The sequence below is a fragment of the Plecotus auritus genome, assembly GCF_963455305.1.
Source record: "Plecotus auritus genome assembly, chromosome: 5".
NCBI classification, from domain to species: Eukaryota; Metazoa; Chordata; class Mammalia; order Chiroptera; family Vespertilionidae; genus Plecotus; species Plecotus auritus.
Window position 1 is genome coordinate 176190893 of NC_137776.1, and position 17076 is coordinate 176207968.

Genomic DNA, 17076 nt, shown 5'->3' on the forward strand with positions numbered 1-17076 from the left:
ATAATGTTGCAAGAATTCATGGGGTCGAGGGGTTCTGAATTCTGGGCGGGGGCTTTTGGCGATTTAAGGAACCAAGTGGAACCTTCCTCTTCTCCCTGGGAATGTCCCACTTTTGGACAAGAACAGACAGTTAAAAACAGCAACATTTAAACAGCTCAGTTTTAAATTTTATTACTTTGTAAAAATCTTTCCTTTTTCTGTTCCTTTCCTCCATTTGACATCAGTAAAAGTGTGACACATCACGAAATTGATTTGGCTGTAAATGGAGAAACGGTACCAGGGACCCAAACAAAGTGAAACGAAAAACCCAAAGGACAAACAGAAAACCCTTAAATAAACCCACAAGTTTGGTCTCGGGGGCTCACACATCACACAAGAACCGTCAACTCAACCCCCATGCAATGTGACCCCCTGCAGAGCTGTCGGACCCACAGGCTGTTGGATCCACACCGGACACAGGAGATCGCAAACAATGTCTTTTGTTCATTAACACAGCAAGGGTGACACTAGGTAACTTTTTTTTTTTTTTTTTTTTTTAAATACAGTACATGGTACACAGGGTCCCAAGATGGCCCTGCATAAACCCCTCGTGGAGACTTGAGCCAAGCACTGGCTGTTTATAAAAATATTGTGTTGCTACAAAAGTATAAATTAATGCTACCGGTATTAAGAAATATTAAACACATAAAACTTATAAGGATTAAGAAAAATATTCATTAATACCTGTAGAAAACTCTGGCCTAAAAAAGATATTTTTTTGTGTTTGTTTTTTTGTAAATTTTTTTTGTATTTTTTTTTTTTTTTTAAGATGACTTGAGTTTCTTGCACTCGAAGAGAGAGACACAGTCAGATGTGCCTATGGTATTGCCTAGAACGTCTTCACTACTGAGAAAGGATGGGGGTGCACGCACGTGGTTACGGAGTGGGGCCTGGGAGGGAGGGGCACCAAGGCTTTCTCAAGATTTACCTGATGTGAAAGAATCACCGACGGGAAGTTGTGGGGAAAAGACAAAGGTAGGAGCAGAAGAGAACTGAAAATAATTTATACTTTTTAAAAAATATCTCTGCTTCGGGTGGTTGTACAAAATGATTTCCTGATGCTTGGGATCTGAACGGCCCTGGACACGTTGCCCGGCGGGTCTGAGCCTCCAGTCCCGCAGGTCCCTCTGTCTCTTGGATGGTGAGTCCCAGCCCCAGGCCAGTCCACGAGCTTGCTCACTGTTTGGGAACCCAGCCGCCCTGGCTGGGCGGGAGGGGGTCCCCGGCAGGGACTGGCTGGCACCCGGGTTGTGGGAGGAGCCCCTCCTTCCAGCTGGTCTCGGACCCCAAGGTCTCTGCCAACCTGGACTTCAGGAAGTGCCACAGGGATCCCAGGCCCCTGAGGTTGCAGTCAAGGCTGGGCTGTGCCCCTGTAAGGAACTTTGGTTTGAAGAGTCAAGGTGCCCAGGGGATGGGTAGGACCCTCATGGGTCCAATGCTGACGCCCAACTGCAAACCCAGCAGGTCCTCCTCGGAACCGGAGTTGAATGTTTAAAGCGACACCGTGGTGGTGGCGGTGGGGGCACGAATAGACCAACAGGATCTTCACCCTCATCCCCGCGGGAGCGGGTGCCTTTTCGCAAGGAAAGCACAGGGCCCTTCAGAGAAAGGCAGGCCTCTACTGACTACGATCCTCAAACCCAAACGAGAGCCAAAGAGAAACAATCAAATCCTCCAGAAAATCCTGAGGAGGGAACCAGGAGGGAAACAGGAGAGGGAAAACACTGTATCATTGGTTCACCATAACTGGCCTAGCAAACATTAGCCACAGTGAAGAGAGGGGCAGCCCCATCCCAATTCTCCCACTGGCCCAGGTGGATACAGGGGGCTGGGCCAGGGCAGGTAGGGCTGAGACAGGAGCCCTCATCGCCTGTCTCCAAGGGACAGCCTGAGCCTTCCTTAGCAAACCCTTGGTTCTGTCTAAAGCAGCAGCCTGTCTCGGAGCCCTCCTTCAGGTACATCCCAGGGACACAGGCGTTGGCCTGTCCCCACGGCCAGGGCATGGCCATGAACTCAGTCCAGCTCAAGGGGGCAGGGGCCCACCCACGTGCCCTGTGCACTTCCTCTTCCCATCTCTGCAATCATGCCCATCACGATGACAATATCCAGGTACTGTCCCCTCTGGGTCGTTTCTCACGGGACCTCCTTCTCCATCCGCATCCCAGCTCCATTTCTAACCTTCCTTGTGACCCTGTGGAGCCCGGAGAGCCTGCGCTGTATCCTTGACATTCCTCCAGCGGCCCACTCACTCTCCAAGGAGCCCAGTACAGGTCCAGGAGGAGGCAGGCAGCCTCCCGCAAGCACGGGGGACTCCCAAAGACAGGAGCCCGGCTCCACAGTGGAACGCTGCCCTGCAGTTTCCCTCCGGTGTTTCTTGAAAGCGAAGGACAGGAGCAAACCGAAGGCGAGAACTCCTGGCAGCCTATGGACCTGGTGTAAACAGTCCTTCCTGGAATCCCGGATGGAGACCCACACTCCTCAGTGTGCCATCCGGCCTTTCCCAGCCAAGAGCCGTTCTGAGGGCCAAGCACGAGGCTGCTGGGTGGGCTGGAAGCAGACGCAGCAGCGGGCCCCTCCCTTGTGTTTCCTGGTTTCTAACTACCACCCGGGGGAGGCCTGGCTGGCTGACGGAGGCGCAGGGAAGGGAGGACGCTGCTGGGACGGGAGCATCCACTCACGATGACTGGGATGGCACCGCTGCTCTTGGTGGAGTCGAGACCCCCCGGCTACTCCAAATCTGAGGACTACCCACGAGGCACGGTCCTTGGCTTGGGCTTGGGTGGTGAAGCCAGCTGGCCGCAGTCTCCTCTTGGGTCCGTGTACGCCAAAGCCAAGACCCGTTCCGTCCTGGGAATCACATGGCTTGAGACGAGTTGTGTCCAAGTCAGCAGGCGAACACCTGGAGCTGCCCCGAACGTGACAGGAACGGTCCCTGGTCTGCCAGCTGCCGCGGGCCTGTGCTGGGAAGTCCCACAGCTGTCAGAGGAGTAGGAAGCAGGAGACAAGACCCTTCCGTAGGTCAATGCCAGGCCCAGTGCCTGGAGATCAAGTGGAAGAGCCTACCTCCATCCTTTGGCTGAGCTAGAATCTGAACAAGGTGGATATTGCTATAAATTGGGGGCCAGTGGCTGGACCTGTGAGATCTTTGGGTTGTTAAGCGGTTGGTGGCAGCAGGATCTGCACTATGGGAACTGCCTGCGTGAGGAAGCAGACGGAGGGCACCTGGGTCCCGTCTTTGCTGTTGGCGACACCAGTTTCTGGGGAACCAGAGGCTGCAAGAGAGAGATGGCTACCTGCCACCTCGTCACCACAGGTGGTCGAGGCAGCCCCAGGAGGCAGCTTTCAGCACCCGACCTAAGGACTACACTACGGTGGAACGGAAGAACCGATGACGGCACGTGACTCGGTACCTAGAATTTGGTGAGACTTGAATTTCATTCTGGAGGGCTGACATCCCGTGGTCCAAAGACTCTAAATGCACATCTGGACTTGGTCTCTGATGGCTTTACAAGAACACGAAATGCCTATTTCCTAACGAACTGGCCCCAAAACGGGCAACACCAGCACACAGCTCTGCTCCACGTAGAGGGAGGATGGGCCACAAGGCCGTTTCCACCGACCACACAAAGGGAGCAGCTCTGAGCCTCCCGGTGTGGCCCCTTCCCCGGCAGCAGAGCAGAGCCGAGCAGAGCCGGAGGAACCTGGAGCTGGAGGTACCGGTCACTCCTCAGCACCCCTGCAGCCACCTTCTAGAAGGCCCCGGAGGTCCGAAGTCTGCCGAAGCACTCTGGGAAGTGACATCAGGTGATCGGCCAGTGCGAATGGAGGCTCGCTCTTCGGATGGGTGAGCCCAGCTGGAGACGTTGTGAGGGAACACCTAGCCCTTCTCCGGGTGAGGACGTGGCAGGCGGTGGCTGAGGCCATGGCTTGCTGGAGAGGACGTGCCCACGGCCCACTCTCATACATTTCAGTACATCCAAGACTCGGAGGGGTAGGTCTCATGAGGCAAAGTGAGCAGGCGAGGCCCCCGGGGACAGTGTTTCTATACCAGCGCCACTTGCCCACCTGCCCCGGACTGGGAGAGGGCAGGGTACAGTGCTTTCTGTAGTCGAGGTATCTGGCAGTTGAGTAATGCTTTCTTAGGAGGAAGGGGTGGCGTGGCCCTAGCCCCTGAGACGGTAGAATGTGCCTTTGTGGAAGCCACGTGGCCGTCCTCAGCCTGAAGCCCTTGGTATCGCCATCTCTATGCCACAGCCATGGGCACCGGAGGACGGGAGACCACCAGCACTTTATTCACAGAGAGGTGGGCTGGGGCTGATCACTGAACCTGACGGAACCACCTCTTACGGGGGGAGGGGAGGGGCCACCCTGGGCGTTTGGACTGAGTGTGTAGAAACGGAACTGCTCGTGGAGAGAAAAGCCTACAGACATCTTTCACAGCATCAAGTTCAGTGTGGCCTAATGCCATTCCACCCTCCATACATCAACCGTTTGGCCCACAAGGCACCGTGCTCAACTACTATACTGGAAGGAGGGCTGAGGCTCGAGTGCGGGGACCCCAGGGCTGTGGGCAAGGGACCCACCGGAACCCCTGGGGTCCTGGGGAGGGGTGGGGAGGCAGTGGGTCTGAGGTGTGACGGAAGTGAACGAACGTGGATCAGCTCAGGAGTCCCTGCTGAGCTGAGAGTGTCAGTGATGTGGCGAGTAGTGTAATGCACTCTGGGTATATAAGTCGGACATTCGCAGTACCGGACACAGCGAGCCAGGAGGGCAGGCCTTCACGTACATTCAGGAGCAGTCCTAAACCACAGGCGTCCCTATGGCTTCCACCGAACCCCACCCCCGGGGAACCTGCGGCTCCAACCCCACTCCTGGTCTCCACACAGCACAGACAAGTGCGTGGTCTTGGCTGTTCAAATACACAGACACGGGACTGTACAGGGAAGGCTCATGAAAACCTTAGGAGAGCGACTATACCACTGAGATGAGCTAGTTTACAGTGTGGTTTGAGGAACAAAAAAGGCATTAAAAAAAAAACACAACCTTCAAAACATAAGTTATAGACATTCAGTGCCTCCTAGCAGAGTCTAAATCAAACTTGAAAAAACAAAACAAAAAGGTAAAAACGGCTAAAATGTTAGGAAGAGAATTAAGGAGTGGAGATAGTATCTATACTTCTCTGAAATACGTCTTTTTTTTCTTTTCTTCTTATATTAAAAAGCCAAACGTCAGCTTTCTATTCTTAAAGTCTCCTTTCCTGATTTGGGGAGATAGATAGGTGTGTTTCTAAGGCGGCTGCCCCGGGACACCCGGGAGTGCCTCGAAGGCAGCTGCTCAATGCCCTGAAGGTGAACAAGAACAAAGTCCAGTGCAGAAACTGTCCATCTGATGCAGTTTGGAGAATCCATCGCAGGGCAGCCGGGGAGGGGGTGCGGGGCGTGTTAGGGTGAGGAGGGATGGGGGGAGGGGCACGAAGGGAAAAGGGGGACCATGGGCTGAGGACAGAGAGCGTCAAGTCACTTCAGATCTCAGCTGCCTGAACACTTTGCAACATCAGCGTCTTACCAACCTGCACACCTGAAAACCAAGTCTTCAAAGCCCCTTGCCGAGGAAACGAGGTGAGCGTTTTCCCTCTCCCACACACTCGGCTTTCCTGACACACCCAGTTTCATGCACACGTGCCCACGAGCAGGCGTGGACATGCACCAGGGTAGTATGTGTGTGCACATGTGCGCGAAGCTACTGTGGCCACGCAGGTGAGCCGAAGAGCCTCGCGCCCGCACCCACGGCACGCGTGCTCGGACACACACGTGCACACACACACTGAAAAAAGCACTTAAGTTTCCAGGGGGCGTTGATAATGAGGTCCACAGTGTTTAGAACTTAAATTCCTTTCCTTTGTTTGCGACAGTGTTGTGTATTCTTTTCCTACCGTTCTCTTTTGCTTTCCTTTTGTTCGGAAGTGGAAGTCTTAAAGCATGTTGGATTTCAGGAACATGAGTTTGTTCATATCTTCTGGGCTGAGCAGGCGCCTCCTTTTGATGAGAAGCGCCTGTTCACACATATTTACACACCCACTCCTGGCCCCCACGGCCGGCACCGCGAGGAGCCAGAAGGCCAGCTTGGCGAGTTTCGTGTGCTTCTGGGTAACGCACGACCAGTACTGGAAGAGATCGGGGGTGGCCTGGAAGAGGGGCTCCTGCAGGTAATCGTACACCTCGCTCTTGCCCAGCCGATCGTCGTCCTGAGCGGTGGGGTTCTCGCCAGTGGCGGAGCGCGGCTTCTTGGCAGCGGGCTCGAAGTCGGCCTCCTCCGTCCAGGACTCCTTGACCTCGTTGATGAGCTCGCACACCTTGCCAATGATTTCCTCGTGCTGATACGGCGGGACAGGCCGCAGCTTCTGCTGCGGGTCCAGGATCATGGCCACCTTATGCGCCGGGTGCACCTTGAAGTTCTCCTTGAGGGCTTCCAGGAAGAGGTGGCACAGCTTGCTGACCGTGCCCGCGTCGTTGGCCTTGGCTGTGAACAGCTTCTCCAGCCGGACGTAGGTGGGCAGCACCAGCTGCAGGGTGGGCTGGCTCTCGTTGCTCAGCTCGATGACCGCCTGCTTCACCGGCGTCAGGATGGCCGCCAGGTTGCTGAGCAGGTGCTTGTTGAGGCTCTGGATGAGGTTCATCTTCTTGGCCCGGCTGTAGAACTCGCAGATCTGCTCGTAGCGCTCGTGCACCAGCAGCAGCGAGTCCGTGACCGAGTTCCAGCAGGGCGGCGGCGAGGTCTCCTCCAGCGACCCGAAGGTCTCCTTGGCGAGGCCGGTGGAGCCCGCCAGGTCCTCGCACACGTTGAGCAGCTCGATGACCTCGTGCATGCTGCGGGCCTGCAGCGTCCGCTTGCTCAGCACGCTCTGCACCACCGAGTTCAAGGCACAGGCTGAGCAGCGGAGGCACATGCCGGCCTTGGAGAAGGCGGACGCACTCACCCGGCAGTCCGTCACGTACACTGTCCTGATCTCCGACATCACGAACTCTGACAACACGTTCTGCACCCAGTGGTGCACCAGGTCGCCGCTGTCACGGATGTCCGCTCCCTTCACGCCCAGCACGTAGCTCTTGATGTGGTTGCCCTCGGCCTGGTAGGCAGTGAGGATGTAGCAGGAGTCGGGGCCCACGCTCTGCGAGTGACAGGTGACGCCGATGCCCAGGCAGGCGTTGCTACCCAAGGCACACGTCACCTTCACCTTCACCTGGTTATACATGCGCGGCAGGTGCTTCAGTGCCAGCGTGTTGAAGTTGCCCAGGATCTCGGTGACGGAGAAAGCCCCGTAGCGGGCGCCACTGTCCACCAGCGTCTGGGCCAGTTTAAGGAACTCCTTCCCACTCACCACGCTCAGCGCTCCCAGGTCAGCGCACATGACCCGCAGCAGCCGCTCTGCGATGTTCTGCCGCTCCTTCTCAGGGATGATGCTGTTGGATGTTAAACCACTGGCCGTGGCTGGCAGGGGACACAAGGAGAGATCTGATTAACCCTGGCATTTGAGGCTCCTTGATCCAGCAGCAGACTAATACTCCCAGCGTCTAGTATGAGGAATTATGAACGGATTTCATCTTGCACACAAATTATAGGAGTTTCATGAGAGTAACATTCTGTGACTGATTGATTAGTAATGCCTGCCATGGGCATGGGAATAGAACATAGTGGTATGTGTGCAACATACTTGCTGCATGGGCCAGTCACCCAGACTTTTGAAGCCAATTAGTCTAACCCAGGGGTGGGCAAACTTTTTGACTCGGGGGCCACAATGGGTTCTTAAACTGGACCAGAGGGCCAGAACAAAAGCATGGATGGAGTGTTTGTGTGAACTAATATAAATTCAAAGTAAAGGAGCAGAGGGGAGAGCAAGAGAACCCTCCGCTCTTTCGGCTCCGCGGGCCGGATACAACAGCCAAACGGGCCGGATCCGGCCCACGGGCCGTAGTTTGCCCACGGCTGTTCTAACCCCTTCCTCGGTATAGCAATGGCTGCTAACAAAGACATCTCCAGTGAATAAAATACAGGAAGCCGAAACGTCAGGAAAGAGAAACCAACAGAAATTGTGAGAGTGGATTCCAGTTCTGATCCTGTCACTAATTTGTACTCTCTGATCATAAACAGATCACCTCCTCTCCCCGGGCCCCCTTTTGCCGATCCTGTGAGGTCTTAAGTGTGAAAGTGCTTTGGAAACCTATGCCTGGCCTTCCGTCACCCTGGGAGGCACAGGTGGTGGGGATGCGGGCAGAAGGGAGCAACCAGAGGGGGGCTGGAGGTGCGAGGGGCAGACCTCCATGAGGCCCCCGGCTCCAGCCTGGAAGAGACCTACTGTTGTTGGCACTGTTCCTCTGGGCCTGGGGTTTCCACTTCTCTTCCACAACAGCAGGTGGCGATCGGGACTGGTTAGAGGTGATGTTGTTCTCGTTGTCCGCTGTGGGCACCAAGGGGACAGTGCGTTACCCTAAAGTATCAGAGGCCTGTGGGCTAACAGACGAGAACTAGAGTGTGGCGGGTGAGGGCAAGCATGCCCTCTGGGACTGCGGCCTGGAGCCGAATCCTGGCTCCTCCTTACACAGCTAGCATATGATTGCGAAGCCTCATTTTCATCATTTGGAAAAATGAAGATAATCACACAGATGTGACACAACTGCTGGAAGGATTAACAAGAGAGAATGCAGGGAAAGGGCGGAGCACAGTGCCCAGCGTGGAGTAAGTGCTGAGCAAATGGGGGATCACAGCACCCGGGTCTGGCTGGGACCCCGCCCCCCCAAACACAACCCCAGAATTCTAGCTCTGAAATGGGGGAGGGGTTCCAGTTACACCCCAAGTGACCTAAAGCATCTCATACTCTCATGTCTTCAAAGTGTGGTGTGTGTTTTTTGACTTTTCAGTATATTTATTAGAAATTTAGTTAATGAGGCTGGCATTTTCCTGATCCAAAACTAGACAAAAACATTACAAGAAAAGAAACGACAACCAATTTCCCTCGTAAACATATACACAAAAAGTCCTTAACAAAATATTAGCAAGCTAGATACAGTAATATACAGAAGGAACAGCATATCATGACTAAGGAGTTTATCCCAGAAGTCCAAGTTGAGGTTAATAATCAAAAACCAATCAGTGTAATGCCCTATACTAAGTGGAAAAAAAAATAGAAAAATCATCCCCACAGATACAAAGGCCCATTAAAATGTGACAAAGCTCAACAGCCACCCACGACACAAACTCTGAGCAAACTAGAGAAGGAAACATCTACTTGGTAAAGGGCATCAGAAAAAACTTGATGGAAATAAAAAGGATTTTAAAGAAATGCTACAAACAGTAGTAGTCCGACAAATTAGAAAACCTGAATGAAAGAGACATATTCTTAGAAAGACATAAACTACCAAAAATGACTCAAAAAACAGAAAATCTGCCCTGACTGGTTTGGCTCAGTGGATAGAGCGTCGGCCTGCGGACTGAAGGGTCCCAGGTTCGATTCCAGGCAAGGGCATGTATCTTGGTTGCGGGCACATCCCCAGTGGGAGGTGTGCAGGAGGCAGCTGATCGGTGTTTCTCTCTCATCAATGTTTCTAACTCTCTATTCCTCTCTGAAAAAAAATCAATAAAATATATATTTAAAAAAAAAACCCACAAGAAAACACAAAACAGAAAATCTGAATAGTGGTTTCCAGGGCTGGGGTGCAGGGAGGGCCTGGCTGCACGGAGGCAGGAGGGGGCGTTCTGGGTGGATGGTTAACCCATCAAACTGTACTCTTAAAATAGGTGAACTTCATTTCTGTAAATTACATCTCAATGAATCCGAGTTTAAAATGACTGAAGAGAATCCCATTAAAAGAGTAACAGTGGTTAACTTTGAGATTATGGCCTGTTCTTCATTTCCCAATTCCTCTGCATTTTCCCAATTTCTTTTAATGAATAGATTTTACATTTAAAAAGGGGAAGCGCAGACTTTAAAATGGAAACCAGCAGCCTTTCTGGTGGACTTTCTCCACTAGAGCACAGGGATTTGAAAGCCCTGGGTTTGAACCCAGCTCTGCCAGGGCCGTAGGTGTGACCATGAGTTCGTCATTTCTGGGCCTCAGTGTTCCCTCCTCCCTCCAAAACGCTGGGGCTGGACAAGCTGTAGGGGCATTCCCTCATTCTGACTGTCTGCAGGACTTGGAATCAAAATTACTCAGCCTAGCATTAGATAACACTGTCTGGTATTGGTTGAATAAAAAAAAAAAAATAGATCCTCTTCATATCTCAGATGCTGCTATTGCATGGGGGAGGTACTGTAAATGCTCCGTAAAAAGGCTTGATTTGTAGCTTGAGCTGGACTTAACATTTACTCTGTGTGGCTATCCCTATGTACACAGGTACACAGGTACACAGGTACACACACACACACACTCACACACTCATGTCTGGTCTACAAAGGGCTGGATGCAAAGCTGGAATAAAGGCTGTCTCCCAGGGAGGGACCAATGCAGGAAGGAGGAAGAGCATGGGGCTAACTAACATGGTGACTGCATAGCCTTGGACTTTTCAGAATATTTATTAGTAAGTTACTAAGCCATTCTGTGCCTCCATTTCCTTATCTGTAAAGTAGAGCTAATATAGACACTTAACTGAGAGGGATGTTCTGAGGTTAAGGGAGCTAGTATGTGTGAAACTCTTAGAGTAAGTCCTGGTACCAAGGAAGAGCTCAAATCATGTTAGTAGCTTTTGGACCAGAGATTCTGTTTTCTGAGCCTCAGTTTCCTCATCTATACAATGGGATAATGTCAGCTAGCTAACAGGCTTGTTCAGATCGAACGAAATAACCACCCTGACACATACTAATCGGCTCACTACATGTTAGCTGTCTTTAGTATTATTGCTGCCAAAACAGGCTCCTGACCTATTACAAAGCAAGACAGGGTTCCCTCCGGCACAGAAAGCAAGTTTATTAGCGGGAATTACCCTGTGCCATTCGGCAGCCTCTTAATGAGATTGGTGTTATTCGAGGCTGATCCCCCTTATCAGCAGCGCTGTGAACTGCGCAGATCATGACGTTTAATTTCTCTCTATGGAGTCAATCCTTTAATCCCGACGCAGCCTGGCTGGGATTCAGCCTGGCTTTGCACTGGATTGCCTCCCACATTCTCTGCCAGCACTGGACCAGAACAAAGCAGCCCAAAGCTCTTCATGGAAAAAGGAGAGGTGCTTGGAGGAGGTGGGGCCACCAGGAGGTGCAGCCTTGATTTGCATTTTAATGGCCTCTGCCCAACTGCCTGAGGGATGGCCTAGCACCGGCTCCAGACTCTTCCCTAATCAGCCTCAGCTTCCAGAGGCTGGCAGAGCAGGGGGAGGGTTGGGGCTTCAGAGGAGGGAGCGAGTGGGTTGTGGGCGTTTCAGGCAGTGGTCCCTGAGCAGCCCTCCAACTGCTGTCACTATTCCCCATAAGGTCAAGTCTAAATGCCCCGAGCTGGCATTCAAGGCCTTCCCTGGGCCCATCTCTGGCCTCTGCTCATCCTGACCTCAAGCCACACTCAACGTCCACCTTCACAGCTCTCCCTGGTCAGTTCCTATTTGGCCTTTAGGCTCAACACGGGAGCCACAACCTTCCAGAGCCTTCTTCAGCCCCGTGCCCACTCTCTGTGCTCTCCCGAGCCTGCTGTCCCCCCAACCCCTCCCCGTGTTATAACGATGGACCGGGGATCTTCAAGGCAGGTCCCATGTCCTGTGACCATTTCCCGGGAAAGAGTGGCTTCCCTAGGTCGGGTGTGGGGGGGTGGGGGGGGTGCTGCAGCGCCCCAACGGGCTGTGGGTCGCTCACCCGCGTGGGACTGCATGTGCTCCAGCAGGTTGTTGTAGAACTGGAACTGGATCCCACAGGCGCCACACGTGTAGGGTTCTGCGGGGAGAAATGAAGCAGCGTTTTAGGGGCAGAAGGACCCTGGGCGCCCTCCTGCTGGGCTGTGGGCAGATTTGGAACCGGGAACCCCAACACACACGGGGGCTCTGGGCCCAGCCTGCTCTGCCCCTGGCACTAACGGGTGAGGGGGAGGCTGGGGGCAGGAAGGATCGATGGGGAGAGGAAGACGTGTGGCCTCAGAGAGCCTCTGATGGGTCAGGCAGCCATTTACTGAGTGCTTACTGTGTGCCAGGCACTGTTCTGGGCACTGGGGATGGGCTGGAGGAGGGACCAGGAGCTCTCAGGCAGAGGCCGTGTCTTATTGGTTCCACAGCCCATTTGCCTGCCTGTAGAAGCACATGGGCATCACTGTTTGCTGAGCAAACGAATGCGTTAATGTATGAATGAACCCCCCAAACAAGGCAATGGACACAGAGGAAAGGGAGAGGAAGAAGGAACAGAACAGGGTAAGAAGTGGAGAAAGCCACAGAAAAGCAAGAAGTGGGATGAGACGCGGAAAGGGCAGCGAAGAGGTGGAGGGCGGGACAGAAGGGAGAATGACAGCACATTGGAACGGAACAAGTGGGCCTTCATCTTTCATCTCTGTTCCCAATACTCAAGTCAATGCCCAAGAGACGAGGGAGGAAGAAGGGGTACAAAGGAGAAAAGGAGAAAGAGAGGAGGAGGATGGCTGACACGGGGCAGGAATGGGGAGGTCTGTGTTCCTGCAGGGCTGGGGGACACAGGCGGCTGCCACTGTCGGGGGGTCTGCCTCGTCCCCCATCCCGACTCCTCCACCCGCCTGGGCTGGGCACTCCTCCTGCTCTGCTAGCTGCCCTGTCTGCCTGGGAGGGCGGCCCAAGGTCAGATGCTCTGGGGAGGCCCCGAGAGCTGTGGCCACTCAGTTCATTCCCTGCCCTGCCTCGCCCTCTCCAGCCCCCCCATGAGACCACCACTTACTCTGTAGGAGAGGGAAAGTATTGGAAATCAGGGGACTTGCAGTTTCTGCAAAAGAGAAACAGTTTAGCTAGGTCTCCTCCAGGTCTGGTGCTCTCAGATGACTGTCATTATTTCCATTGTTAACAAGTGATGAGCCAGATGGGGCCCTCAGAGGAGGGGAGCACAGAGCCAGGCTCAGATTCCGGGGTGGGACTGGGACACTGGGCAGGGCAATGGCAGTCAGGGCCACCCCTCTAGGACACACTCAACTCTCCTCAGGTGAGCCCCCAGAGCAAAATGAGCCATGTCCACACTCGGCTTCAGGACAGGAGGCTGCTTCTAGGTCCCGGCCTGGAGTGGGAGGGCTGTGCTTGTGAGGTGCTCTGCCTGCTGGACCCTGCCCCCCGCTGCCTGGTGCTGTCAGGTGAGCCTCAGACGCAGGAGGTGGCAGAGTGGTGCAGGTGGACTAGGCTGGGGTCCTGGCTCCACCACTTACAAGCTGGGGACCTGGGGCAACCACCCCCTTCTCCTGAGCCTCTGTTTTCTCACCCCAAAACGAAAGGTAACTCTCCTCCTGGGGCTGGGGCACACATGAAGACAGGAAAGACACGCACAGCTCTGAACACATGCCAAGCACATAGTAAGCGCTCAGTAAACGGTGTCTGCCCTTCACACAGCCAGTTCCCAGTTCTGAGTATCGGCTCTGGTGGAAGGAGAGGCAGGGGTGCAGCCTGGCTGGCTCAGAGCAGAGACTCCCGGGAGGTCAGGACTCCGGTCCTGATGCTTAGTCCTGTGTGGCCTCGGGCAGAACTCCACCACTTTTAAGCCCACCTCCTGGAGATGCTGCTGGATTACATTTTTCAACAGGGTTGAAGCAGCTTGGAAAAGCTGACACGTTCTCTCAGTTAAGGGATCCTGTCAGCATCCTCAGGCCACCCCAGCACACCTCACTCCCTTGCTCAGGGCACTCATGGAATAACTTGGCTGACTTAAAGAGATTACATGAGTGGGTACGTAATCCCTGCAGGACACTTGCGAATGCTCACCACACAGGGGCGTCTGTGCTATTCCCACTTTACAGCGGAGGAGAACTGAGAGTTCCAGGCCCAGCCACCAGCTCACAGGGGGCGGTCTGAGGTTCGAACCTTGGCTGGAGACAGAGCTGGAGCTCAGACTCCTACGCAGAAGCCTCCACATTCAAATCTGTGTTCCCAACTGTTTCATAAAGGCCCTGATGGACGGTCAGGCTGTGTCCAGTATCTGTCTATACACAAGCAGTGCCCAGGATATGCTGGGCACAAGTGGAAACCGAGTATGATGAATGGAAGTTCAACTGTGCGAGAGAGGGGGTGCCTTGCTTTAATATAACCAGTGTCAGAACTCTTTCCCTTCCTGCCCTGGCTGTCGCTGTGCAGACCGCCTGGCTATGCCTTTCTCGGACAGAGGCCACTGGTGACACCCCCGCCCCACTGCCACAGCCCGGCCAGGCTGACCCAGGTCTATCTGGGGAGAGGGGCCTTGGGCAGCTCTGTTCTAAGGCCCTCTCTGTTCTGCCAGGGCCTTGGCGGAGGCAGCCACCAGGGGGCGCCAAAACACTACCAGGAACCTCAGGCAAACCGTGGGCTGGCAGGGGCTGGAAGGGAACCGTTGGATGGGTTCCTGGTCCAAAGTGGAGCCAGAACTCTGGGCCTCTCTGGTTAACCAGGCCACAGCTCTCTCCGCTGTAACCCCATTGCCTCTGCTGGAAAGAAAACGGCTAAGATGTTTTCCCTAAAAACGTAGAAATGGCTCTTTTAGGCCCAACTCTCTGAGGCCATGCGAGTAGATGTTGCAGGCTATGGGGAGGGAGGAGTTCCTCTCTCCATGGGGAAGAGACAGGAAGGGCCACAGTCCCCCGAGATGCCCCTGAGGCCCAGAAGGAGGCCCCTGGGTTTCTGCCCAGCCCTGGCCTCCTAATTCTCAGCCCCCTCCCAACACCACCAGCATGCATCATGGAGACCCCAGCCCACAGCGGGGAGCAGACGGAGCCGGCAACCTCAGCACAGGGCACCTGTCACAGGGCACACTCACCGCTGGAGTTTTGGGAACTGCTGTTCGTCTCTTCAAAGTGGTTTTGTGCTTTGCTCTCTACTCTCCGACTGAAAGCGCTTTCTGCTGGTGAGGACAGGAGAGAGCGAGAGAAAACGACGGTGACTGATCAGCACTAGGTCCAAAGGGGGGCATGCCAGAGGCAGCTCAGAGGCTGGGGTACGGTGACTGATCAGCTCTAGGTCCAAAGGGGGGGCATGCCAGAGGCAGCTCAGAGGCTGGGGTACCTGGGCTGAGGAAGGCCCAGGGCTTTATGTTGGGGGGATCAGCACAATGAGGAGCTCCGGGATCCCAAACCAGAACCCCCAGCTCCTCAAGCTCACCTGAGTTGCCTGATACCTTGTCAGGGCCCCAGGAGACCCTCTGGACAGTGCACAGAGGGGATGGAGGTCCAGGCCTAGGGGCATGTGTGGGTGACCTATCCAGGAGCACGAAAATGAAATCCAGCCGAGGGAGCAGATGGCAAATGGGCCTGGGTCTCCCACCTTGGCCCCTGGGGAGCCACATGTGTGACACTGAGTAATGTGGACCTGCCCCCACTAGTCCCTATGCCAGATTTCTCCGTTTCAGGCCCCACAACGGAGCAGGGAGGAGGGCAGGCTGTCTCCTGAAGGCAGTTCTGGCAGGGTAGGCGGGCCAGACAGCTCCACATGCCCAGTGGTCCCTGTGTGGCAAGGAGGCGCCTTGGAGAGGTGTGCCAGGCAGAGCGGGGGCAGCCCACACCCCAGGAGGCCAAAGACCAGGTGAGGTCAGGTCAGAGTTCACTCGGGGGAAGGACCAGCTCATGATGATTTCTTGGGAGTCTCCGCTTACAGGCGGCACTTTTCGTAGTGGCTCACCTTCTCCCAGGCACTGCCTGTAACCCCAGAGACAGAGACAGCACCCAAGGTGGAAAATACCGATTCAGTGCCCACCTCTCCCCCACCTGCAGAAGGTACTGAAACAGAATATCCAGGCTGGGAGGGGACTTGGCTTTTCCAAGCAGCTCTAGGCACAATAGGTGCCGGATGCTCCAGGAGACAAAGATTTCTGGGAACAAGTCACTGGGTGGAACAGCCGAGCCAGCCCCTTTCTTAAGGAGAAGCAACTTGCATCAGGGTGTCAAAGGCTCCGAGAAGGTCACCAAGAAGAGGCCCATCTGGCTTTATTTAATCCAGCCTTTCCAAATGGATTTGGCCACTGAAGCCTATTTTTTTCCAAAAAAAAAAAAAATTTTTTTTTATTGATTTCAGAGAGGCAGGGAGAGGGAGAGAGAGATAGAAACATCAATGATGAGGGAGAATCATTGATCAGTTGCCTCCTGCATGTCCCCCACTGGGGATTGAGAGAGCAACCCGGGCATGTGTTCTTGATTGGAATCGAACCCGGGACCCTTCAGTCCACAGGCCGACGCTCTATCTCCACTGAGCCAAATCAGCTAGGGCACCTATTTTTTAATTATCAGATAGATTCCTTACTATTCCTCAAAAAATGGTGGTTTTAAGAACTCACTTTGGGAAATGCCATTGTCACCCAGTCCATCCCGTGCCAGAAGGGCTCTTGCTCAGGCTGTGGGGGCTGGAGTTCTGGACGATCATCGGGTGATAGGAAAGGAAGCCAGAGGTGGCTCCTGCATGTCCTGCTCAATGCCCCACTCCCTGACCCCGACAACGTCTCCTTTCCGCAGAGGCTGTCCACAACATCACAAGGATAACCCTCTCTTCAAAACGCATCTATAGAAGGCCTGCGCTGAGAGCTACATATCTGCCTCCTTCAAGAAGTCATCCTTAAATGGGCAAAGAAAGCCCCTCAATGCTTTGCCTAGGGAGAAGGGGGGGGGGGCACTCATTTACTGAGCACCTACTATGTGCCAGGCACTGATTTAGATGTCTTACACCCAGGGTCTCTCTTAATTCTCCCAATAGCTCCGTGAGGTCCACACCGTCACTTCCATTTTACAGATGAAACACACACACACGCACACACACCCCCAGAGGAAAGTGAGGCTGTCAAGTTCCTGGGGCTGAGCACGCTGCTAATCCTCTAAGACGGCAGAATGGAACTTCATTCTCGCACAGGCAGACACTTCCTTTTTTACAAGCGATTCCTTTCTGCATCTTAAT

At 54.1% G+C, this 17076-nt stretch overlaps 1 protein-coding gene across 6 annotated transcripts in view; it reads right to left on the bottom strand.

Annotated features, from left to right (window-relative positions):
- Nucleotides 1–5249: 5249 nt before the first annotated feature.
- Nucleotides 5250–17076, bottom strand: part of ZNF618 (zinc finger protein 618) — a 147951-nt gene continuing 136124 nt past the window's right edge. For 3 of the 6 annotated variants that reach the window (XM_080667687.1, XM_080667683.1, XM_080667685.1), the window contains 5 exons: nucleotides 14957–15037; nucleotides 12908–12952; nucleotides 11870–11947; nucleotides 8393–8494; nucleotides 5250–7527 (listed from right to left, as the gene is read on the bottom strand). In XM_080667687.1, coding sequence (XP_080523813.1) covers nucleotides 6011–7527; nucleotides 8393–8494; nucleotides 11870–11947; nucleotides 12908–12952; nucleotides 14957–15037 — 1823 coding nt within the window. In that variant the 3' untranslated portion in view covers nucleotides 5250–6010. The remainder of the gene's footprint in view (nucleotides 7528–8392; nucleotides 8495–11869; nucleotides 11948–12907; nucleotides 12953–14956; nucleotides 15038–17076) is intronic. The other 3 variants (XM_080667684.1, XM_080667686.1, XM_080667682.1) reach the window with 1 other exon arrangement.